The sequence below is a fragment of the Oreochromis aureus genome, linkage group 11 (assembly GCF_013358895.1).
Source record: "Oreochromis aureus strain Israel breed Guangdong linkage group 11, ZZ_aureus, whole genome shotgun sequence".
In the NCBI taxonomy this organism is placed as follows: Eukaryota; Metazoa; Chordata; class Actinopteri; order Cichliformes; family Cichlidae; genus Oreochromis; species Oreochromis aureus.
In genome coordinates, this window is record NC_052952.1 from 27,814,479 (window position 1) to 27,833,690 (window position 19,212).

General features: G+C 38.8%; 1 protein-coding gene across 3 annotated transcripts; it reads right to left on the minus strand.

Moving 5' to 3' along the window:
- Nucleotides 1–463: 463 nt before the first annotated feature.
- On the minus strand, nucleotides 464–17,552 carry LOC116320937 (upstream stimulatory factor 2). 3 transcript variants are annotated; one of them, XM_031740670.2, is made up of 11 exons: nucleotides 17,083–17,552; nucleotides 16,567–16,607; nucleotides 16,229–16,335; nucleotides 14,998–15,117; nucleotides 13,560–13,713; nucleotides 8,506–8,593; nucleotides 6,165–6,203; nucleotides 4,064–4,122; nucleotides 3,612–3,706; nucleotides 3,379–3,507; nucleotides 464–2,517 (listed from the first exon to the last, which is right to left on the minus strand). In XM_031740670.2, exons 1-11 carry the CDS (start codon nucleotides 17,115–17,117, stop codon nucleotides 2,428–2,430), a joined length of 957 nt encoding a protein of 318 aa, XP_031596530.1. In that variant the 5' UTR covers nucleotides 17,118–17,552; the 3' UTR covers nucleotides 464–2,427. The 3 variants fall into 3 exon arrangements, with proteins under 3 accessions (XP_031596530.1, XP_031596532.1, XP_031596533.1); XM_031740672.2 differs by lacking the exon at nucleotides 6,165–6,203 and having other exon boundaries at nucleotides 17,083–17,551; XM_031740673.2 differs by lacking the exons at nucleotides 16,229–16,335; nucleotides 16,567–16,607; nucleotides 17,083–17,552 and adding an exon at nucleotides 15,262–15,702.
- Nucleotides 17,553–19,212: the final 1,660 nt, after the last annotated feature.

Below are 19,212 nucleotides of genomic sequence, written 5' to 3' on the forward strand. Positions count from 1 at the left end.
GTGCTGATTTTAGTTTGAAGTTGTTTAACATGTTGCTTCATTAAAATATTAAATATCTCACTCGGGTGCATGTAGACACATCTGTTTGCTACCGGTCATGCCCCCTCTTTTATGTAAACTGTGTTGACTTATTGATTTGATAGCCAAAAATGATAGCCTACTATGTCTATGTTAGGGATAAGTAATTCTAGATAATTAATTTCTTTTAACAGAAGGATTGAATTTGTTTTACAGGTATGATCAGGTTAGTTTTCATTGAATTTTAACGCATCAATGGGATGATTAGGTTTAATTAGAGCGAATGTATTTAAGAATAAAAGTTAAAGGGAAGTCAATGTCTTAAATTACAATGAAACAAATAATAATGTATATAATAATATGCAATGCTATTGGGCAGATGGAAAGAAAAAATATATTCAGTTTTTCCCAAGATCTGGTAAACGATGATCCACAGACGAAGATGTTTAGCTAGTGAAAGTTTTATTTTCCACCATTTTGCTTAGAAAACATGTCTCTAACCTGAGAACAGTGAGGCTGCTACACAGAGGAAAAGAGGATTTTTTTTCTTCCTTTTGCCATTTCAAAAAAGAAATGCAAGAAAAAAAAGTTAGCCATGAATGACCTTTCATTTGTGATCAACCGTCTTTTAAGCAGTATTCATTTCTTCACATTCACATTCTTGTCTCTCCTCACTGAGGTGTAAAGAAAAAAAAATCTGCTGCAAAACATCTATCATTCGACTTTGGCTAGGAGCCTCATTTGATAGACCAGACACTTGCACTATATCGCCCAGGTTTGAATCCAGTTGTTACAGCAGAACAGCACTTTTAAAAGCACAAGCGAGTCTGAGATATTAAAATGTGATAGCCTGCCCGATGTTGCCAGGGGTCTGAGTGTTGGTTTTTCTTTGCTGGATCCTGAGCTGTTGATACAAGGAGAAGCAATCGTGCTCTATTAAGTGAAGTTTGACATCTTTCTTCCACTCACATTTCCCCAAGTGGGAAAAAAACCAAAACAAAACATCATTTATATTCATTCACAAAACCTTCAGCAACGTTAATATTGCCTTTTGCTGTTTGTACAACCAATTACAGTTTACTTATTGTTTGCCTGCGTGGGTGGAGAAATATGTAAGATCATTTCCAAGTTACCCGCATGCAAACTATTTAGTCTTTTCGTAGAGAATGAGTCATGCTCAACTAAGAACTGCAACACAGAATTTCCGTGTACTCATTTTCTATAGTGAGCAAAGTCTTTGAGCACTGCTCTCCAGGGTGCCCCCCACCCCCTTGTGCGTTGAGCTCCATTTGAAGTGTTGCAATACCAAAATAGAGCAAACAGCTTGAAATGAAACATTGGGATTATTCTTGCATGTACTGGGACACAGGTAAGTCACACGACAAAGGATGAAAACAAAACCCACAGTACCTAAATATTATGTGGCAAAAGTTGGGATTTACCCCGCTCACCTCTCCACACCATGAAGTTTGACGTGTCTGCACGTTCCACATTCTAACATTTCACTTTGTATTTAAAAAGCACTTCACCAGCAAATGCCCAACACTTCAAGTAAACCACATTTTAGCCTCAGCAAGCTGAACTTCATAGATTGCACACACTTCGTTGTAATTGTTTTGACAATTGCCAGCATGGAACTAATGAGTTATTGATTGTTTACTCCCAGAGATAATCTGCTTTAACATTCTGTAACATCTGTATTAAAACACGAGAAGCCATATTTACATAAATCAGCCCAGAATCATCAGCAAGCACAGATTCTTGTTTGTCTTTGGGTCTAGGTAAGCTATGTGTGTCACATTATTTCTGTCTGTAGAATCATGTTTTTCCATACTTTGATGTCGGCTTCTCTGGGACGCATAAATTTCATCGTAACGGGTCTCCATCAAGGCTTCTGTCAGCAAGCAGACTAATAAATTAAAGGGGCTAAAAACAAAATATTAATACAGAACTCAAAAACACAAACAGAATAAAAGCATGAAGTAAGTCAAAATTAATAACGAGGGAAAGGGTTTGGGAAGGAAAAAAATAAATGACAAACATCGTAGTCCATGAATGAAGCTACATAAATACAAATAAAGAAGGGCAGCAGAGGGTCTGTTTCATAGCTAGTCCTACAGTAAAGCACCCTGATAAAGGTGAGTGGGCATCTTTTCTTGGAGCACATTTCTACTCAGCTGCAGCGGGTGGTTATCTCAATACGATTGGAAAAGTCAAGTGCAGCCAAAATCGGCTAGTGAAGGGTTCACAACCTGGGAACCCAGGGGAGGATGCATTCACTAAAAAGAAAGTGATTCTCCATAAAGTCTCTCGTTTTTTTGTTGTTGGTTTTTTTTTTCTTGCGTTGTTTCCCACTGTGTCAGTTATATGTCTGAGTGGGTGTGCCCTGCGCTGCTCTTTTGGTTTCATTCACTGTGGTGGTGTTTCTCCAACCATTTCGATGCCGTGCTGCTGGAGTTGGGCTCGGAGCAATGCGTTTTCATTTTTCAGCTCTTCAATCTTAAACCAAAGAAGAAAAAAATGCATCATCCACAACATTCTCCACAGCAAAATACAACCTTAACTTTACTGACCAAACTTTTTCCTTTGAAAACTGAGAGCCGACTAATGTATACACAGGACTATGCAATCCCTGAGATTACAGAGTAGTGTGTGTAGACCCTGTAAGACACCCCTGCCCACAACCGACTGGATTATCAAATCTTGAGGTATGTCATCTCTGCTACATTTCCCCTGGGCGAATCCTGAATTCATTGCCTCCCCACTGAGGGACTGAGGAAGGATATTCAGCTTTGAGCATCAGAATAAGAATATATCACTGAATCGCTTGCAGACCCAGGATTCAAGCAAGAGACTCAGAGCTGCAAGATTTCACAATACTTTTGAGTGCATTAGCATGCACTTAGTTCTCACACAACCCCTGTGTATATTATTCCCACAGTCTCTCAAAGCACTGATTTCAGGTAACACTTCTCATTATCTGAGTGCAAATTCTTTGATCCACTTTGTCAGGCTGTGATGATCAGCTATGCAGCCTGAAGTCTCAGGGGGTTTGTTTCAGAGAAATGAAGATGCATATGGGGCTAGGTGGATTTCATGCTTCTGAGACTTAAGTGAAAGAATGTTGCATTGAATTATAAAGCAAACTAATCTATTCAATGCAGTGGCAATCTTCACAGCCACATATGCAGTCCACTATGCCTGCCTTATTATGCGCAAGTTTATTTATCTGCTACACCCAACCACCTCAAAGGAGGACTCTGAATTATCATTCATAGCCCTTCTTTACACATTACCAAAGTCACAGAAACTTCGCTTGATGCCCCATTTGCAGCCTAGAGCGAAGACTGATATTCATACCTGCTGTCTGCACAACTCATTGTCCATTTGTATCCTCTCCACTTCCTTCAGACTCTCTTGCAGCCTCTGGTTGCTTTGCCTCAGCTCACGAATATAGTCACAAGCTTTAGACAGGATGCCTCCTTTGCTCTATAAATACAGAGGCATTGTCACACATTTTAAAAGAAATATGACTATTTTTATAGGGTATTAATAAATCAAGCGCGAATTTAAAAAACAAACAAACTGCTTACTGCTCCGGTTTTGGTGCTATCCATACTGCAGTCTGGGATAATCTTGGAAAGTGTGACAATCCAGTTGTTGATCTTGTCTCTTCGCCGTCTTTCGACTGATGAACAGAGATGAAAGAAGAACTGTTTTTAAAAGGAGTATATGCATACAAGCCACATTTCCAGATTTCTAATTTAAGCTACAGTAAAAGATCACAGGTCATTCTGATTTACAAAACAAGGTTTTCATCCGCCAGATCTCGTCAGTACCGACATTCCTGACTGACTTTGACAGCTCAACAGCAACCTCTAGTGGCTGGTCAAAATAATATGCTGTTTTTTTACTCTTAACAGAATATTTTGAGAGGGCTTAGTGATTTTCTTTCATCAAAAAAAATTTCCATTTAGGCACCACACGGCATTGTGTTAAGACTGTCTGATGAAATCAAAAGCCACAATCATGACTAATTACCCACCTTCATTATGTTGTGCTCTTCTCCTTTCATCTCTTGGTGTTCGGGGTCCATCCATTTTCCTGCAGATAGACAGGAAATAAAACACTTTTCATACACTACAATATCTCCCATCTCTGCGCTCCATACAATCGGACACAAATCCAATCCAATCCTCCAAATCCTTTGCCTATTAAAAACCATTCTTCACCGTTATCTTTAAATTCAAGCCTATTGTTATTGCCATTTAAAATGAGCCTCTGAAGATGGTTAGTGCCTTTGGTAGAAATATTAAATGATGCACAGCCCTATGAGGTCACATATGCAGTCCTGACGCCTGCAGCCTTGAGCCAAGCTGCCTTGTCTGGAATACTGAGAATCAGCCAACCTTCTTACTTTAGCTGGTTGTCCTCTTCCCAGGTGTGGCCTGGAGGGAGTGCAATGCTTTATTATGCTGTAAAATTACAACACTGTAGAAAACCAGATGCTTCCTACTGAAGTTGTGGCGTACACCTAATGACACAACTGTCTCTTGTCTTTGCAACCTCCCTCAGGATTCAGTTAATTAAGTCTCAGAGACGTGACAAGGAGACTTATCATTACCACCCACCATGGCATGAACAGACCAATAACACAGTCACACATAATCAAACGTAGTCTAGTTTACACTGAAGGCACCTGCCACATAAAAGGCAGGACCCGGGATGTCCTGACAGAGCATTACATTATAAAAAGGTAATCAATGTTATTCCTTTCAACAAGGTTTAAAGCTGTGGTTGATAGCTGTACAACCAAGTGTCGGTTTCACTAATTGAACACTGGGGACTACAAAATCCTGAAAATAAATTAAACTACTGCTTATTGCCACTGCAATTTTGCCTGCAATTTGCATGACATAATAAATGACCTATGAGGTTGTTTGTCTTCATTGTCTGCCTTAAAACAAATCTTTTCTATTCTACTGCAGAGAATTTGTGTCCAATCAACACAACTTGACTGCTGATAGCTTCGTTTGAGATAGTCAGCTAAGCCAAACGGCACTCTCACACGTATCTCAAGACATCTTAATGGGATTTCAGCTGTATAATGGATTCAGCAGCCAAACAGTACTCTTAGGCAAAGTGTTAAAATATGTGGATGGCGGTTTGAATAACTAAATGTACATGCCTAGAGGAATGTTTTTCCCTGCACACCTCTTTTAAGTGCCCCCGAGAGTAAAGGCTGCCAGAGAAAAAATTAAAAACTTAAAAATTAAGAGTATGTTTCCTCTGGTAGAAGACTATCCATATGTTGAAGAAAGCATGTATAAAACAAAAAAGGTCTGCACAATCTTTTATTGATCTGTAAAATGACAAATGTAATCATTTACCAATGCTACCTCCACTCTCCACCCTCTTCCAGAGTTTTACTTTTATGTCACCAAGCCATGGCCTTGACAATATTTCATTAAATTACTAAGTGAAAAAAAAGAGACTGCAGGCTGAGATTCATATCGCCTCAATGGATGAGATCACAAAAATAATTCTGAAAAAGAAAGATCCTGTGTATATTATTCTCATGGTCTCAAAAAATGAGCACAAAAATTAGTGAGTATTAGCTAGTTAGTCACAAATAACTACTTATTTTGAAAGTAGATCTTCCAAGTGAAAGCACATGGCTTCCATTGGCTCCATTTATCTCAATATCCCTGTCATATCAACAAAATGCACTTAAAGAGCAAATGCTGTCCAAATAGTTTTATGACCAACTTTAAAACTAGGCTAAAAGAGAACCAAACTCAAATGGCTACAACAAAGGACACTTTGAAAATTATACTAAAATAAAAGTGTGGAGTGAGCCATTTGTTTCCAGATGGAGAACAATGACCTGATTTCTAGGTCCTAATGGAAAAATACATTTGCCACAAGCAGTACTAACAACAATGGATCAGGGTCAGCGCTGAAAAATTGCTACATCTGTGTCTCACACATCAAGAGCAGGGAGAATCACCAGGGACTTATCAGGAAGGGAGGGGTGGAGAAAAGTGAAGGGCAGAGGTTTGTGTGCTTCTTCGCTTCTTGTGATCTAATTTGATTAGTTCATTTGCTGTAAGAGGAGTGGGGAGAAATGTGGAAACTGTCCTCACCAGTTTAAAACTTCATGTTGCAGCAGCTCGTTTTCATCTCTGTGAATGGCAGATAGGTTGGGTAGTTTTCATTCACTTTGCTCACATGCCAACGAAAACGTCATGGTTCATCACTTTACATGTAAATATAACTCTATTTGAAGTCACTGAAAATCATAAATTATTCATGTACAGTAAGTCACAACTCCCCTTAAATGTGCCCAGAACAAAATAGAAAAAAAATCTCTAGTTCTCGTAAAAATAAATAAATAATATTAAAAATAAGATAATAAATAAGAAAATAACTGAGAAATTAAATGTAAAAAAAACAGCTTAAGGGCTGCCTACAACCATTAAGATAAAAGTGCTGTATCCTGGTTGTTACTCCTTATAGCAGTGTTATCTGATTGACCACAATCCAATCACTTTCACGAGTTAAAGGTTAAGTATAGGCCTGGATGAAAACAGAGGAATATTCACTTAGGTTCGGAGCTAACTCAATTTGATATTGGGTCATGTGTTAATTTTTAAGTGACCAACCAGGCAAAAAACTGGCTCGTACCAAACAGGGTACAAAAAAAACAAAAAGAAACTAGCCGACATTCATGAGCCTTGAATCTCACAGGGCTATGGCTCTTGTGCCAGTGTGTTTTGGCACTCAAATGAACCATGAAATAAATAAATAAAGCTTGTTTAAATTCCCTTTTCTGAATAAAAATCAGTAGTAGGCCAAAACCAGCTTGGTTCGCATGCAATTAAAATTAAAACCCTTTGCTCAGGTGAGCCTGCTGATGATCTTAATAACAGCAATCACCAGCATGTGGCTACCAGTTGGAGAGTCTGAGATGGATTCCTTTTGATGCATGATTAGAATAATGCATGTTGTGAATTTTAGCGATAAACAGTATGAGAGTTTGAAAGGTAAAAAAAAAGAAAAAGATGATGTGTAGCTACCATGTGCAAAAAAAAGAAAAAAAAGATATCCTTAAAAATCAATCATAACCATGAACTCGGGGTGAACACAAGAGAGATTACCTGGGCAGAAAAACAGCCTTGAGTAAAAGAAAACAGCAGTGGCAGCAAGGCTGAGAAATTTGAGCCTTGCAGTTGTTCAAATGGACGTCACAGTAGTCTTTCAGTCATGTTTGAATAGAACATTCATTCATATGAGACAATTCTCTTTTACTCAGACTACTACTAATACATCATTCCAATCTGCTGCATTGCAGTTTAACCACCTCTACTTCTACACTCTCCTCTTGCATTAGCAGTTACAGTTATAGCGTGCTAAATACTGATTTTGAAAATATATCTCATTTAAATTCTGAATTTAGGAAACTATTTTAAACGGTTTACTACGAAATATCCACCCTTTCATTTTTTTAGCTTCTGTTCTGCCACCTCGATTTGAGCATTTTGCGGATCAATATCTTGGCTTTTTGAAACTAGATGTATGAGAAAGGGGTGGATCTGATTCCAAAACCAACACAGTAGCAACTCTTCTTTAGTCACACGGTTGAAACATACACTGCTTTACTGTATACTTTAACATGGGAATGATAATTCACAAAATGAACATCTTGCTATGTTAAATAAGACTTAAAAGTAGCAATTAAGGCCAAAAGCTCATTAGGAAAATGTGTGCTGGAGAGCACTAGGGTTGTCTCTCATAGGCTTCTTTTTGCAGCCAGAGGGGTCGCTCACTGCTGGTCATTAGAAAGAATATAGGTTTAAGTAAATTCCACATTGGAGTCCCTTTTTATGCCTGGAAAAACAGATCCTTCTTTTATACAGTCTATGCACACACACCATAGCTCACAAAGCTGCAGCTCTTCTCCTTGATCACAGTGCTGTCTTATTATCATCACTCCTTTCAATGTTTTGCTTTTCACTTGATTTTTATTGCCTTTTCAATGCATCACAATCTTAGAGGCTTTTTGAAAAAGTGCACTTCCTTCTTTAATGTAGAATTTTATCTTGTTGTTATATTTATCTTTTAATGATAATCTATGCCCTCGTTGCTATAACAGTACTAATTCAGACTCTGATGGATAACATTTCTTGAAAAGGATGTGTTTTGTGGAGATGCACTCTGAAACATTAAGAGAGCAGAGCCACACTGCTAAACACAAATGATTTATTGCTGCAATAAATGCGTACAGCCCTTATCAGAATTAACTGAAACCTATCATAGTAACTTTATTATTATGATATTAGATTTATTTAACAGCTTTTGTCATTAAATCTACTTTTAAACTCCACTGAAATTAGTCATAAAATATGCTTAGTTTTATGTGTCTCAAGCTGCAATGGCAATATTGTTTCCATCACACAAACAGCAAATGACAGGGCTGATACTTACGCAGGGTATGGCTGTGTTCGTGGGGCAATGGTTCGTGGTGTGCCTGTCTGAATGACTTCAGGAGGGGTCATCATCACATAAAACTGACCTGTTGAAGGCACAGGTGTGTTCAGTCAACAATGAAGAGTAAGACAGCACAACATTTCACAAAAGACTGACTTGATTCATTCATTTTCTTAAGTGCTTATCCAACGAGGATCCAGGGGAAGGTGGCTGGAGCTTGTCCCAGCTGAAATTGGACAACAGGCAGGGACAAGTCGCCAGCTCAACACAGGGCTAACACAAAGAGCCAGGCAACCATTTAAACTCACATCCACACCTACGACTGATTCAGAATCACCGATTAACCTAACGTGTATGTCATTAAACTGTGGGAGGAAAGTAAAGAGAAGCCACATCTGGCACAATGATAAAATAACACAGAAATCCTTAAGCCAACTAGCAAAGTGGAACCCCGAAATTTCTTGTAAGGATGCAACTGTGCCAACTGTGTAGAAACAGGCTCAACTCTCATGTACAATCAAGATGTAGACAGAAGAATATTCTACTAACACTACTTATCCATAACATATTCATTCAAGAGCCAAAACATCATCAAGAAATAAATCCACTTATTTTATCTTAAGCCATCTAATCTTGTCATCTGGCCAGATGGCAAACCTGGCCTGACAAACAAAATGAGCAACACCATTTTCCGCCACAAAAAAAAAAACAAAAAAAAAAAAAACAACTATCCACGAAACAATGAAGGTCCTCTCACAGAAAACCTTCCCAAATAACAGGTCTTGACACAGAAATTCAGCCTGTAGTCATTTCTTTTTCAAAGAATGTGATCAAGGACTAAAACGCAGAATCAGTCACTAACAGAAAACACACAAGAAAATCAGTATTTCTCAGATGAAAACAGCAAGGTACATTCAGTCTTTTAACCAGGCACTCTGGTTTTCCAATCTGCTGCTAAAGCAGACTGCAGATGCTCCCTCTGAATGAGGCCACGTCTTAATGTTTTAAGATGCTCAACACACATTAAGTGCTTTGCTTTTTATATCAAACTGCATTAACACTTTGGCTCCAATCTCACTCTTAAAGCTGCACCTAGCCGAGCCTATTATATAAGTTACAGCTGAGGTGCATCAACTGATATGGCCTTAAGGGTGTCTGACTTCTGTGGGTTTAAGTCATGTGATGGAAGTAGACACACAATGCTCAGCGAGAGAGAAAAGCAGTGTGTGTGTGGATGTGCTGCATGAGCTTGACAAGATATGTCTGTAATTAGCAATGGATGAGCTACATCAAAGAAACCTAATGATTCAAGGAAAGCCCAATCAGTGAATCAATGCAATGACCTTGTATGACCCAAGATTTGCCTCTACATAGAGCTGGGCGATAAAACGATAACGATATGTATTGCGAAATAACTTTTTCTCGATAGAAAAATGAAACTATTGCGATAGACCTCATCTCTCTCTTCCTGTCTTATAAAAAAAACCAATAGCCAATAAAAATTAAGTAGCGCAGAGCCGAACCAATCACAGCCGCAGCGTCACGTCACGTAACTTGTTACGTACAGCTCAAGTGCCAAGGCGCACGTGTGTATTTGTTTGAGAAGCAGCCAGCCGCCGTGCCGGGTTTTTGGTGACCAGAATACCGAAGGGAACACAGATGACGGTTCCAATGTCGGAGAGATTGTTGAAAGGAAAGGCCAGAGAAGTTCCGTGGTGTGGAGGTATTTCGCTATTTGAAGTCTGACAAAAACAGCGTAACGCCGCGACTGTAAATTGTGCTGAAAGCATGTTCCCACAAAGTCTGGAAATACAACAAACCTTTTTTATCACCTGAAGCAGTGCCACCCACTGAAGCACGCTCAATCTCTGACTGAAAGCGCTAATTCGTCATCGAAAACAACCAGGGGAATCCCTGTGAAGCAGCAACAGTCAATTGAGTCGGCTTTCTCCAGCGTCTTACCATATGACAAAAAAGGTAAGAGCCATAGCAACATAACGTGTGCCTGAATGGGTGAATGACTGAATGTAGTGTAAAGCGCTTTGGGGTCCTTAGGGACTGAGTAAAGCGCTTTACAAATGCAGGCCATTTACCATTTTTACCATAAAACTGAAGCCTCATTTTAAGTACATCTGCCCTGTTGAACTTATTATGGAAAATGAATATTTAAATCAAAACAAGCTGCTGATTATTTCACATTTTATTTGTGAGCAACATCACATTTAAATCTTACATATATAGTTATTTGGCTTATATTGTGATATATATCGTTATCGCCTGAAATGAAAAAAAGCATATCGTGATATGAAAAAATCTTATATCGCCCAGCTCTACCTCTACATAGGTATTTTACTGGAGCATGACTGAGCTCAGGTGGGGTTTTAAACCCGTTTCATTTTGTGTTTTTTTAATCATAAACATGAGTTGGATTACAAAATAACAGAAAAAAGTAAATCGTTTTTTGTTTTTTTACTATGAAAGTCTCAGTGCCGTGTGCCTGCTACTTGTTTGTGTAGTTTTGCTGCCACAAACTACTACATACATCCATATGTATGTTATAGTCAGCAAAAATATTGTCTTATTGTAAGACAGCCTTACAATAAGACAATATGTGTGTCCAAAGTATCCATCTCTCTCACAAAGACACAAACAATGCATAATGTAAGGTCACATTGGATATTAGGGGTGGGTGATGTAGCCTCAAAATTATATCACGATAGTTCAAGGAAATGACATTTTTGATGACACAGAAGAAAAATATTGAGCATTTTATTGGTGATTGCAGCTTGCAGGGAGCAGCTTTTATTAGTGCAAACAAAATGAAGGGAATTCTCCATCCTTTTTTTCCTTTTAGGTAAAAGTAAAAATATAACTGCCTAACATTTTAGTTTAACAAAAAAGTAACTTAAACCAGCCACACTTTAGCAGCCTGCACTGTTACAATTAATTGTTTTTGTGGAACTGTTTAATTCCAGTTTATTAAATTACAAAGCTGTAATTTATTATACGTATTAGTGGTAAGTGAGACAATGAGTGGGAGTTACATCTAATTGTTTTTGTGGAATTTTTATTCCAATGCACAAAAAGAGATTTACATTTTTAGTTAGGAGCACATAATAAAATTGAAATTTAACAATATTTTTTTATCCAGGATTTTGGATTTTGCTTGGCGCTTTTTAAACAACTGCTTAGTGCCCTACTTTTCTACCTTGTAACACATCAGTAATTTTCATGCAATGCTTGCTTTTCCGGTCATACCAAATGCAGCTAAAGAGTTCTCCAGTAATACTTCCATTGTTTATTTTTGTGTCAGCTAGCATCTTCTTTATAGCCTGGTTGTATGTCTTTTGCTTCAAGTGGTTAAACAAATTTGCTGTTGCTACTTTTAGGGTGAACTGTTTTCTTGTGTATTTTGCAAAGCATTGCTCACTAAAGGCTGACATTTATTTCTCAGTCTAAGACATGCTTGGACTTGTTGTGTACCCTAGCGAACATAAATGCTATATTTATCACGACGAGACACTTTTATGTATCGCAAATAGTTATACCAAAATTATTGTGGACAATATGATATCGTATGAGGTATCGGGCTAAAATCTTAAATGTGGCACTTGAACTGTCTCTTTCAGCCTTGGGTCTATAGATTTATGTTGGAGATATGCTGAATCCCAGTTTCAAGCATTTTTAGACCCCAAGTCTGGGCCAAAATGACAGCAAGAAGCACCGCCAGCAGCAGGAACACTGGGTGATGAATTACAAGTTCCTACAATAACTGCTGTCCAGGCTGTACATTCTCCTACATAAAATCCTTAGAGACCCGCAATGTTCGACTCCTTCATAACAATCCTGAAGACAAATAATGATCACCCAACAGTCAACTGCCAGCCAACAGTAACAGTGTGCTTGCTAGCTCTAGATCTGGCTGAATAATCCATAATAGGTAGATGGCAGTTTTTGTTTTGTTTATTTTTTAGTTTAAAAAAACAAAAAACGCATTAAAGCCTATATGGTGTTCTCCAGGTCAACTGAGCACTTACAATGCTCAGTGAACACAGCTTCAGCCAATGATAGCCTGATCTAGACAACCAGCATAAAACCACAAGGATGGTTAGTACAGCCAGATGACAGCATATTGCAGGAAAGAGGAAAAGAAGCAGAATAGGAGGACATGTGACACGAAGTAAACAAGTAAACATGATAAGCATGGCAAATTTAATTTTGGCGTCTGATAATATTTGACTTGGAGGAGGCAAACTTTAGTCATGGCAAAAAATGTTTCTGTCACATTACTAAGTTAGGAATCTGAAACAGATTAAAATGAGCTGCTGGGTATGTGCAATTTAAAATATTTCTCATAATTACTACAACTTTAATAAAGATCTAATGACCCTTAAAAAAAATGCTGATTCACTGTTGGAGAAAACTGCGTTCTCCAGCATCATAAATGATATTTTAAAATAACTTATTGAGCAAAAATATCCAAATGGGGGAAAGGAATCACAGAGCAAATTGATTCTGCAACACATATTTAGGTTTATAATCTGTACAAAAAATATATAAAAAAGTGAGTGCGATTGTCGTTATCATCTTTGGATTGCTTTGCTTCTTCCTCACCAAATATATGTTGGTGAACATATGTAAATATGAATGAACATGTATTACTTCACCCACTTTTGTCATATAAAGCACCACCAGTTGGATTCGTGGGGTAGTCACCCTAGAAAATCAAGCTGGTGAGGAAATCTATTTATATAAGCTACATACAGAATGAAAATATTGATATTTAGAGGCTCGGTATAGATAATTTATCGCAACAGGGCGGGATTAGATATATTGCTTATTCTTTGTATCTGCTGTATATGGCCCCGCTTTCTTTGTTATCAGCTCAAACTGTCAGGATCATGTTTCACTAATGAAAAAAAAAGGACAGCTATCTCTCTCTTTAAGGTACTTCAAAACACACTTCTGTTTGTCACTGAAAATAATAGCTTAATTAGCTCTGCAGCACTGTGATAAGCCTCAGCCCAAATTAGGTGTGAGAACTGACTCACCCCCTGCCTGTGTGAGTGTGGGGTCCGTGGCGGCCTGCACAGACACAGTCCCGTCGCTCACCGCAGTTGCGGGGAAGTAAGCGAAGCGGGTCTCCCCTCCCACTGCCTCTCCTGCTGGGCTTCCTCCATTACTGAAAGGGTTCTGGATCACAGCCTGTGACAGATAAGAGAGAGACAGAGGAGAGCCATGAACAAGCAGCAATGGAGCAGTCACAGCAGGTAAACCCACACCTCATCCTCTGTCAGACTCAATACTGGTATCCCCGCTAAACCCCCCCAAGCAAGACACAGTTCCATTTGACAGCTAGGATAAAGAGAGGCAAAGAAGCAGCAGTGATCTTGTTAGCGGGGATAATAGCAAGGTCAGTAAAGCCATCAGTATAGCACTAATGAAAACAAATTTGGTCTGTTCTTGCTAGAAAAATTGCATATTTTTAGCTCAAACTGTGCTCCCTCTGTTACTGCAGTTCTTGTGGAACAACTATTGGCACTACACACATTGAAACTACACACCTATGTGACTCACTTTGTGTTGAGTAGATATCATATTCGGGCACACAATTCACTCTTTAGACTATTTTTCCATCTTGGCAAGCTTAGAGAAATTACAGCCGCTACTGTAATTTCAGTGAATCATTGAAGTAGAGATGATGTGATATGGAATGTAAGTACTGGTGAGAATAACTGATCATTCTATGATAGATATACAACACTGTGTTTTTAAAACTGCATTTTTTCAAAAACCACAAATGAGAAATCATCTGTATTAACTGTAAACCTGTTACGTTTTTGAAGTATATATATATAGATAAAGCTTTTTGCTTTGTATGTGTACACAAAAGCATTAACAACAGTTCACAATTTGCTAATAAGCGTCATTTTTTAGGAGTAACCAAAACACCACACCTATCTGCTAGTTAATATTCTACTATTTTAATAGCTTGAAAGAAAAACTGGTTGCATCATCTTGTTTCACTCATAGACAGCAATCTTTGTTAGTGTTGCATAAAACTTAACATAAAGCGGGAAAAAAAACATGACTCAACACAAGAGCATGGCTGTGTCCCTTGTTTACAGCCACACTCTGCACTGTCAGACATTTATAGCTAAAATAATCTTACTGAAACAGTAATAACTTCATGTACCTGCTTTTCAGCCAATAGATGTATATACTGATCCATGATATATTTCATGTCTTTAACAGTATTTGGAAACTTAATGTTTTAAGGTGTGACAAGCGTGTGCAAAGAAACAAAAGAAATTAGTAGAATAACACTGGCTTTAGTTGTTTTCAGTGAGAATGCTGCAAATGGCAATATACAGAAATTAACTTCCACCTTATCCTTCAACACATGAATAAAGAAAGCAAGCTTTCAAAAACTGTTTAAACTACTAGTGGTTTCCCTTCGGTCCATTAAAAAGTGTAAGATTATGATACCTGTGCCACAGCTTGAGGAGCCCCAGCAAATGCAGCTGTTGAGACAACGCTCACTGCTCCTCCTGCATCATCTCTTCCATCAAGGTGTTGGTCAGTCACCTGGACAACACGATACGTCACCTGGACAGACGAAAAGCAAATGTGGGTAAAAAGAGAGAACAACAAGAAGACAAAGAGAGCAACTAGCTGCTTCTCCATTTATATCCTTACTCTATGTATTTTTTTGCATTACTCGATCATACCGTGTATAAAACACCACCTTACCTGACTTGTTGATTTGTTTATCATATCTGTTGCTTCCGTACTGCTCAGCCTAGTATCCTGACACTACAGTTCTAACCTCACTTGTGCATTGATCTCACCATCCCACACAATATGCCTACGCTTCAGAATGCGCCTGATTTAATTTTAAATAGCAAGGAAAATGAGCTTGTTTGTTCGAAGAATCAGTATTTGTATCCCTCTATCATGTGACTTTCCTCCTGACTGACATGTGACAGCAGTCTCATGCCAATCCCAGACCAGACTGAAATCACATGATTGCTCATACTAGTCTTGTTTATGCCTGAACCACATGGATCACTGACTCAATTTCCTCCAGCACAAATCACCCAGTAAGGGTAAACCAACATGAATGTCACAATACCTTTTTTCAGTGTATATGCTGGCATTACTGACCCTTTGTTTACCACTGCCCAACAGTGGTGTGAAAACCACATAGTGAACAGGAAGGAGACACTTTTGTACAAAGGTCAACATTCAATTTTGAGGCTATAAAAAAAAAAAAAAAAGACTATAAACATTGATACCTTCAGGAAATTTATTGAGTGCTTTCCTCCTGACTTTGAAATAGAGGAGGGCGTCAAAGCATCCAGAAAAAGAAAAACAATCAGATAAAAAGAAAATGTAAGCCTAACATTAAAGACTGTCGTCAGGTTCTTCAACATATATAATCACTCACTGTTGTTTGCCATATGTCCAAGCGTCTTTTCAACCACCTCCATCAATATGCAGTTGAGAGTTCTCAGTTGGTAATTATCGTGCTGCACAAACACCCCATGGACATTTATCCACTCTGTGCTGTTTGTGTACTCTCATAAGTGCTAAACAGAGGCAATTTACTCTAACTGTCTAGGCCCTTATGCAATTAGGAACACTTAGACTCTTTCTGAAATGGGTATTAAACAGCAACAATCAGTAGTGTCCACACTTCCATCCATTAACTACTTACCTGCCCACCCTCAGTGCGGAACTGATATTGTATGTTATGGTCACCAAATGTTGCAGCCTGAGGTACACTGGCTATTGTAACAGCTGTCTGCTCTTCTCCTGCTCCGTCTTCAAGGAAAAAGGGGGATAAAGAAACAGTTGTTAGAATGGAAAAAGTAATTAAACAGCTAACAAGCCGCGAGTGTAGCTGCAAATAACGAAGCTCAATGTTGCAGCACATAAAGAAAAGCAAGTGTACTGAGGAAAGAGCTTGTGGCTTTTTTTTTTTTTTTTCAAAGTATTGTGTACGCACACAAAACTACAGTGTGGTCAATGACAGCTTAGTAAATAAATCCTTACCTTCAGATCCCTGGACAACCTCCTCTTCTTGCTTTTCTTGGCTGCAAAGCGGATACAGAAATACCTCAGTTGTTACAAGCTACGCAACCAGCTAATGTTCGTGAAAATTATATATCAATGTATTAAATTAAAGTAATAACTGACCCTCCACTTCACCGTAAGGGGTGGCAAGTGATGTCTGGGAAGTCAGTCAGCCAGCAGGACAATTATAATGAAAAACACAGCACAGCAACTGCCCTTGGTTTACCAAGAGTGGCTGAGAATAGTTATTTGTTTTAAAAGCTAGCTTAAGCTCTCTTAGCTGTTGACTATGAACACTACTATTCTTGGATATGACTACTAAGTTATACCGCTTAAAGAGTTGTCCACCTGTGTTGCTAACTTAGCTGGAGTCTTCACATTAAATTCGTTTTGACAACACTTTTTAAGTCAGGCCTTGGTTAGCGTCGTAAACTAGCTGTGTGAAATAGCATGTTGCGGCTAGCTTGTTTCAGTTAGCCATTTTGACCGAGTTACCTTGCGGTGTCCAGACTCGGTTCAAGCATATCCATCAGTGTTGAAATAAAAAGTGATATTCGGTGTCACAGACGGAGATGGAAGTGCTGATCACGGGAACAAACACTCGGGTCATGTGAGAGAGACAGCCCAGGACACGTGAGGTACGGCTCGGTGTCGAAGTTAAAATGGAGGCCGCTGCTGCTGCCGCTGGGTGATCCGAGGTAACTCCTCTCGATCAGCTGTCGCGCCGGGGGGATTTGCTGCTTGCCGGTGTTCTGAACCGGGGACCACGGTCGATAACGTTTCGCTACGGTTTCTCACCCCCGCCGGTGACCACAAAAGTGCGAATTAACATCAGCTAGAGCGTGGGGAAGACACAGAATGTTGCAAACCAATTGAAATACAAACAAAAAGCTTATCTGTCGGTGCTCTGGGAGTAGCGAACAGTCTCCACAACTAACTTATGCACGTAGCTTTTTTTTTTTCATTAATGCGCGAGAGTGTGGCATGATGTTCTGGCTCAGATCTGAACCAGCAAGGTATTAATGCCACATTGTTATTATTTATCAGTGCATTAGTCTTCGTTAACACCAAGACTTGCGTTACAAAGTGGCATTTAAGTGTATTCTAATAACAAAAAACAGACAAAATAAGCTTAGAAGATTATTTCAAACTATTCTTTTATTTTGCCTCCATGATTTTACTAATTATTACGGGCCAAAAGAAGAAAAACAAAACAAACTGAATTCGAAAGAAAGAAAGTTAAAACAAAACAAGTGTGCTAATAACACATTTTCAGTGAACACTGGACATATTTTATTATACATATAATAACAGTTGAATACTCGGTCTGTTTTGTTTTGTTTTTACTTTTTAACTCCACCTGATAAACGATAAACTAACAACTGACTATACACATATTTCTTCTTTCAGCTGCTCCCTTTTAGAGGTCCCCACAGCAGACTATCTGCCTACTTCTCACCCTATCTGTAGCCTCCTTTTCTTCCACACTACCTTCTGCATGTCCTCCTTAACTACATCCATGAATCTCCTCCGTAGTCTTCCTCTTTTCCACCGGCCTGGCAGCTCTATCTTCAGCATCCCAGTGCAATGCATGCACTATCTCTCCTCTGCACATGTCCAAACCATCTCAGACATATCTCTCTAACTTTGTGTCCAAAACTGCTCAACCTGAGCTGTCCCTCTGATGTACACATTTCTAATCCTGTTCATTCTGCTCACTCCCAATGTAAATATTTGCATCTTCAGCTTTGCCTCCTGTCCTTTTGCCAGTGCTACCATCTCCAAACTATACATCACAGCAGATTTTACTACTATCTTGTAAATTTTCACTCTTGCTGCTATCCTTCTGTCACTAATCACCCCTGACGCTCATCATGTTATGCATACTTACAGCTGTACACACAAAATACACATACAAAGAAATGTAGCCATTTAAGCAGGAGATAGATTTTCTCTAAATGCAAAGGGGATGCACTACGACAGATGACCATGAGCACATATTATCCTCAACACATTTCCATTTGTTTCGCAACTTTCTTGTAGGGTCATGCTTTAAAACCAATTGCACAAGCTGATGAATGATCTTTTTTGGTGTCAGACAGACATGTGGAGTACCTCCCAAAGTCTGACCTGCATAGGCCCATCGACTCAGTGTCCTCCTGGTTAACATGATTGCCGTAGAAGTACTAAACTGCCATGAACTGAATAATTAAATTGAGTTTGCATTGCAATAATTTATTGATGGTACTGGTCTTTATGTTTTTCATTACCAAATTGTATAAATTCTTAAAGTTTATTAGTAGAATTCAACTGAGGTGGCATAGTGGCTTTAGTGGGCAGGCCTGGACCCCTGAGGCTTATCCATATTGCCAATGCTGGGTTTGCCCTAGGTATTCAAAGTCAACCAACTTCACTGTTATGCCTGTTTTCCTCCTATTCACACACATATTATATCTCAGTTCTATAAACTTTCGTTCCTCTTCTCTCCAGAACAGATCTTCACCTCTCCAGGCTCTCTTCCACCTGCTCCTTACTCTCTCATAACTTTATCATTAAGACTATAATGTTATAGTCCACTGAGACTCTTGCCTGACCTCATCTGTCATCTGTCTGGCCATCGTTCCC

Excerpts from the sequence above, each read along its gene's own strand:
- LOC116320937 (XM_031740670.2), bottom strand. The coding sequence starts at position 17,117 with ATGGATATGCTTGAACCGAGTCTGGACACCGCAAG. Across the intron at positions 13,714-14,997 it reads CTCCTCAAGCTGTGGCACAG|GCTGTGATCCAGAACCCTTT; the intron begins GTATCATAATCT and ends TATCTGTCACAG. Across the intron at positions 2,518-3,378 it reads ATGAGTTGTGCAGACAGCAG|ATTGAAGAGCTGAAAAATGA; the intron begins GTATGAATATCA and ends CTTTGGTTTAAG.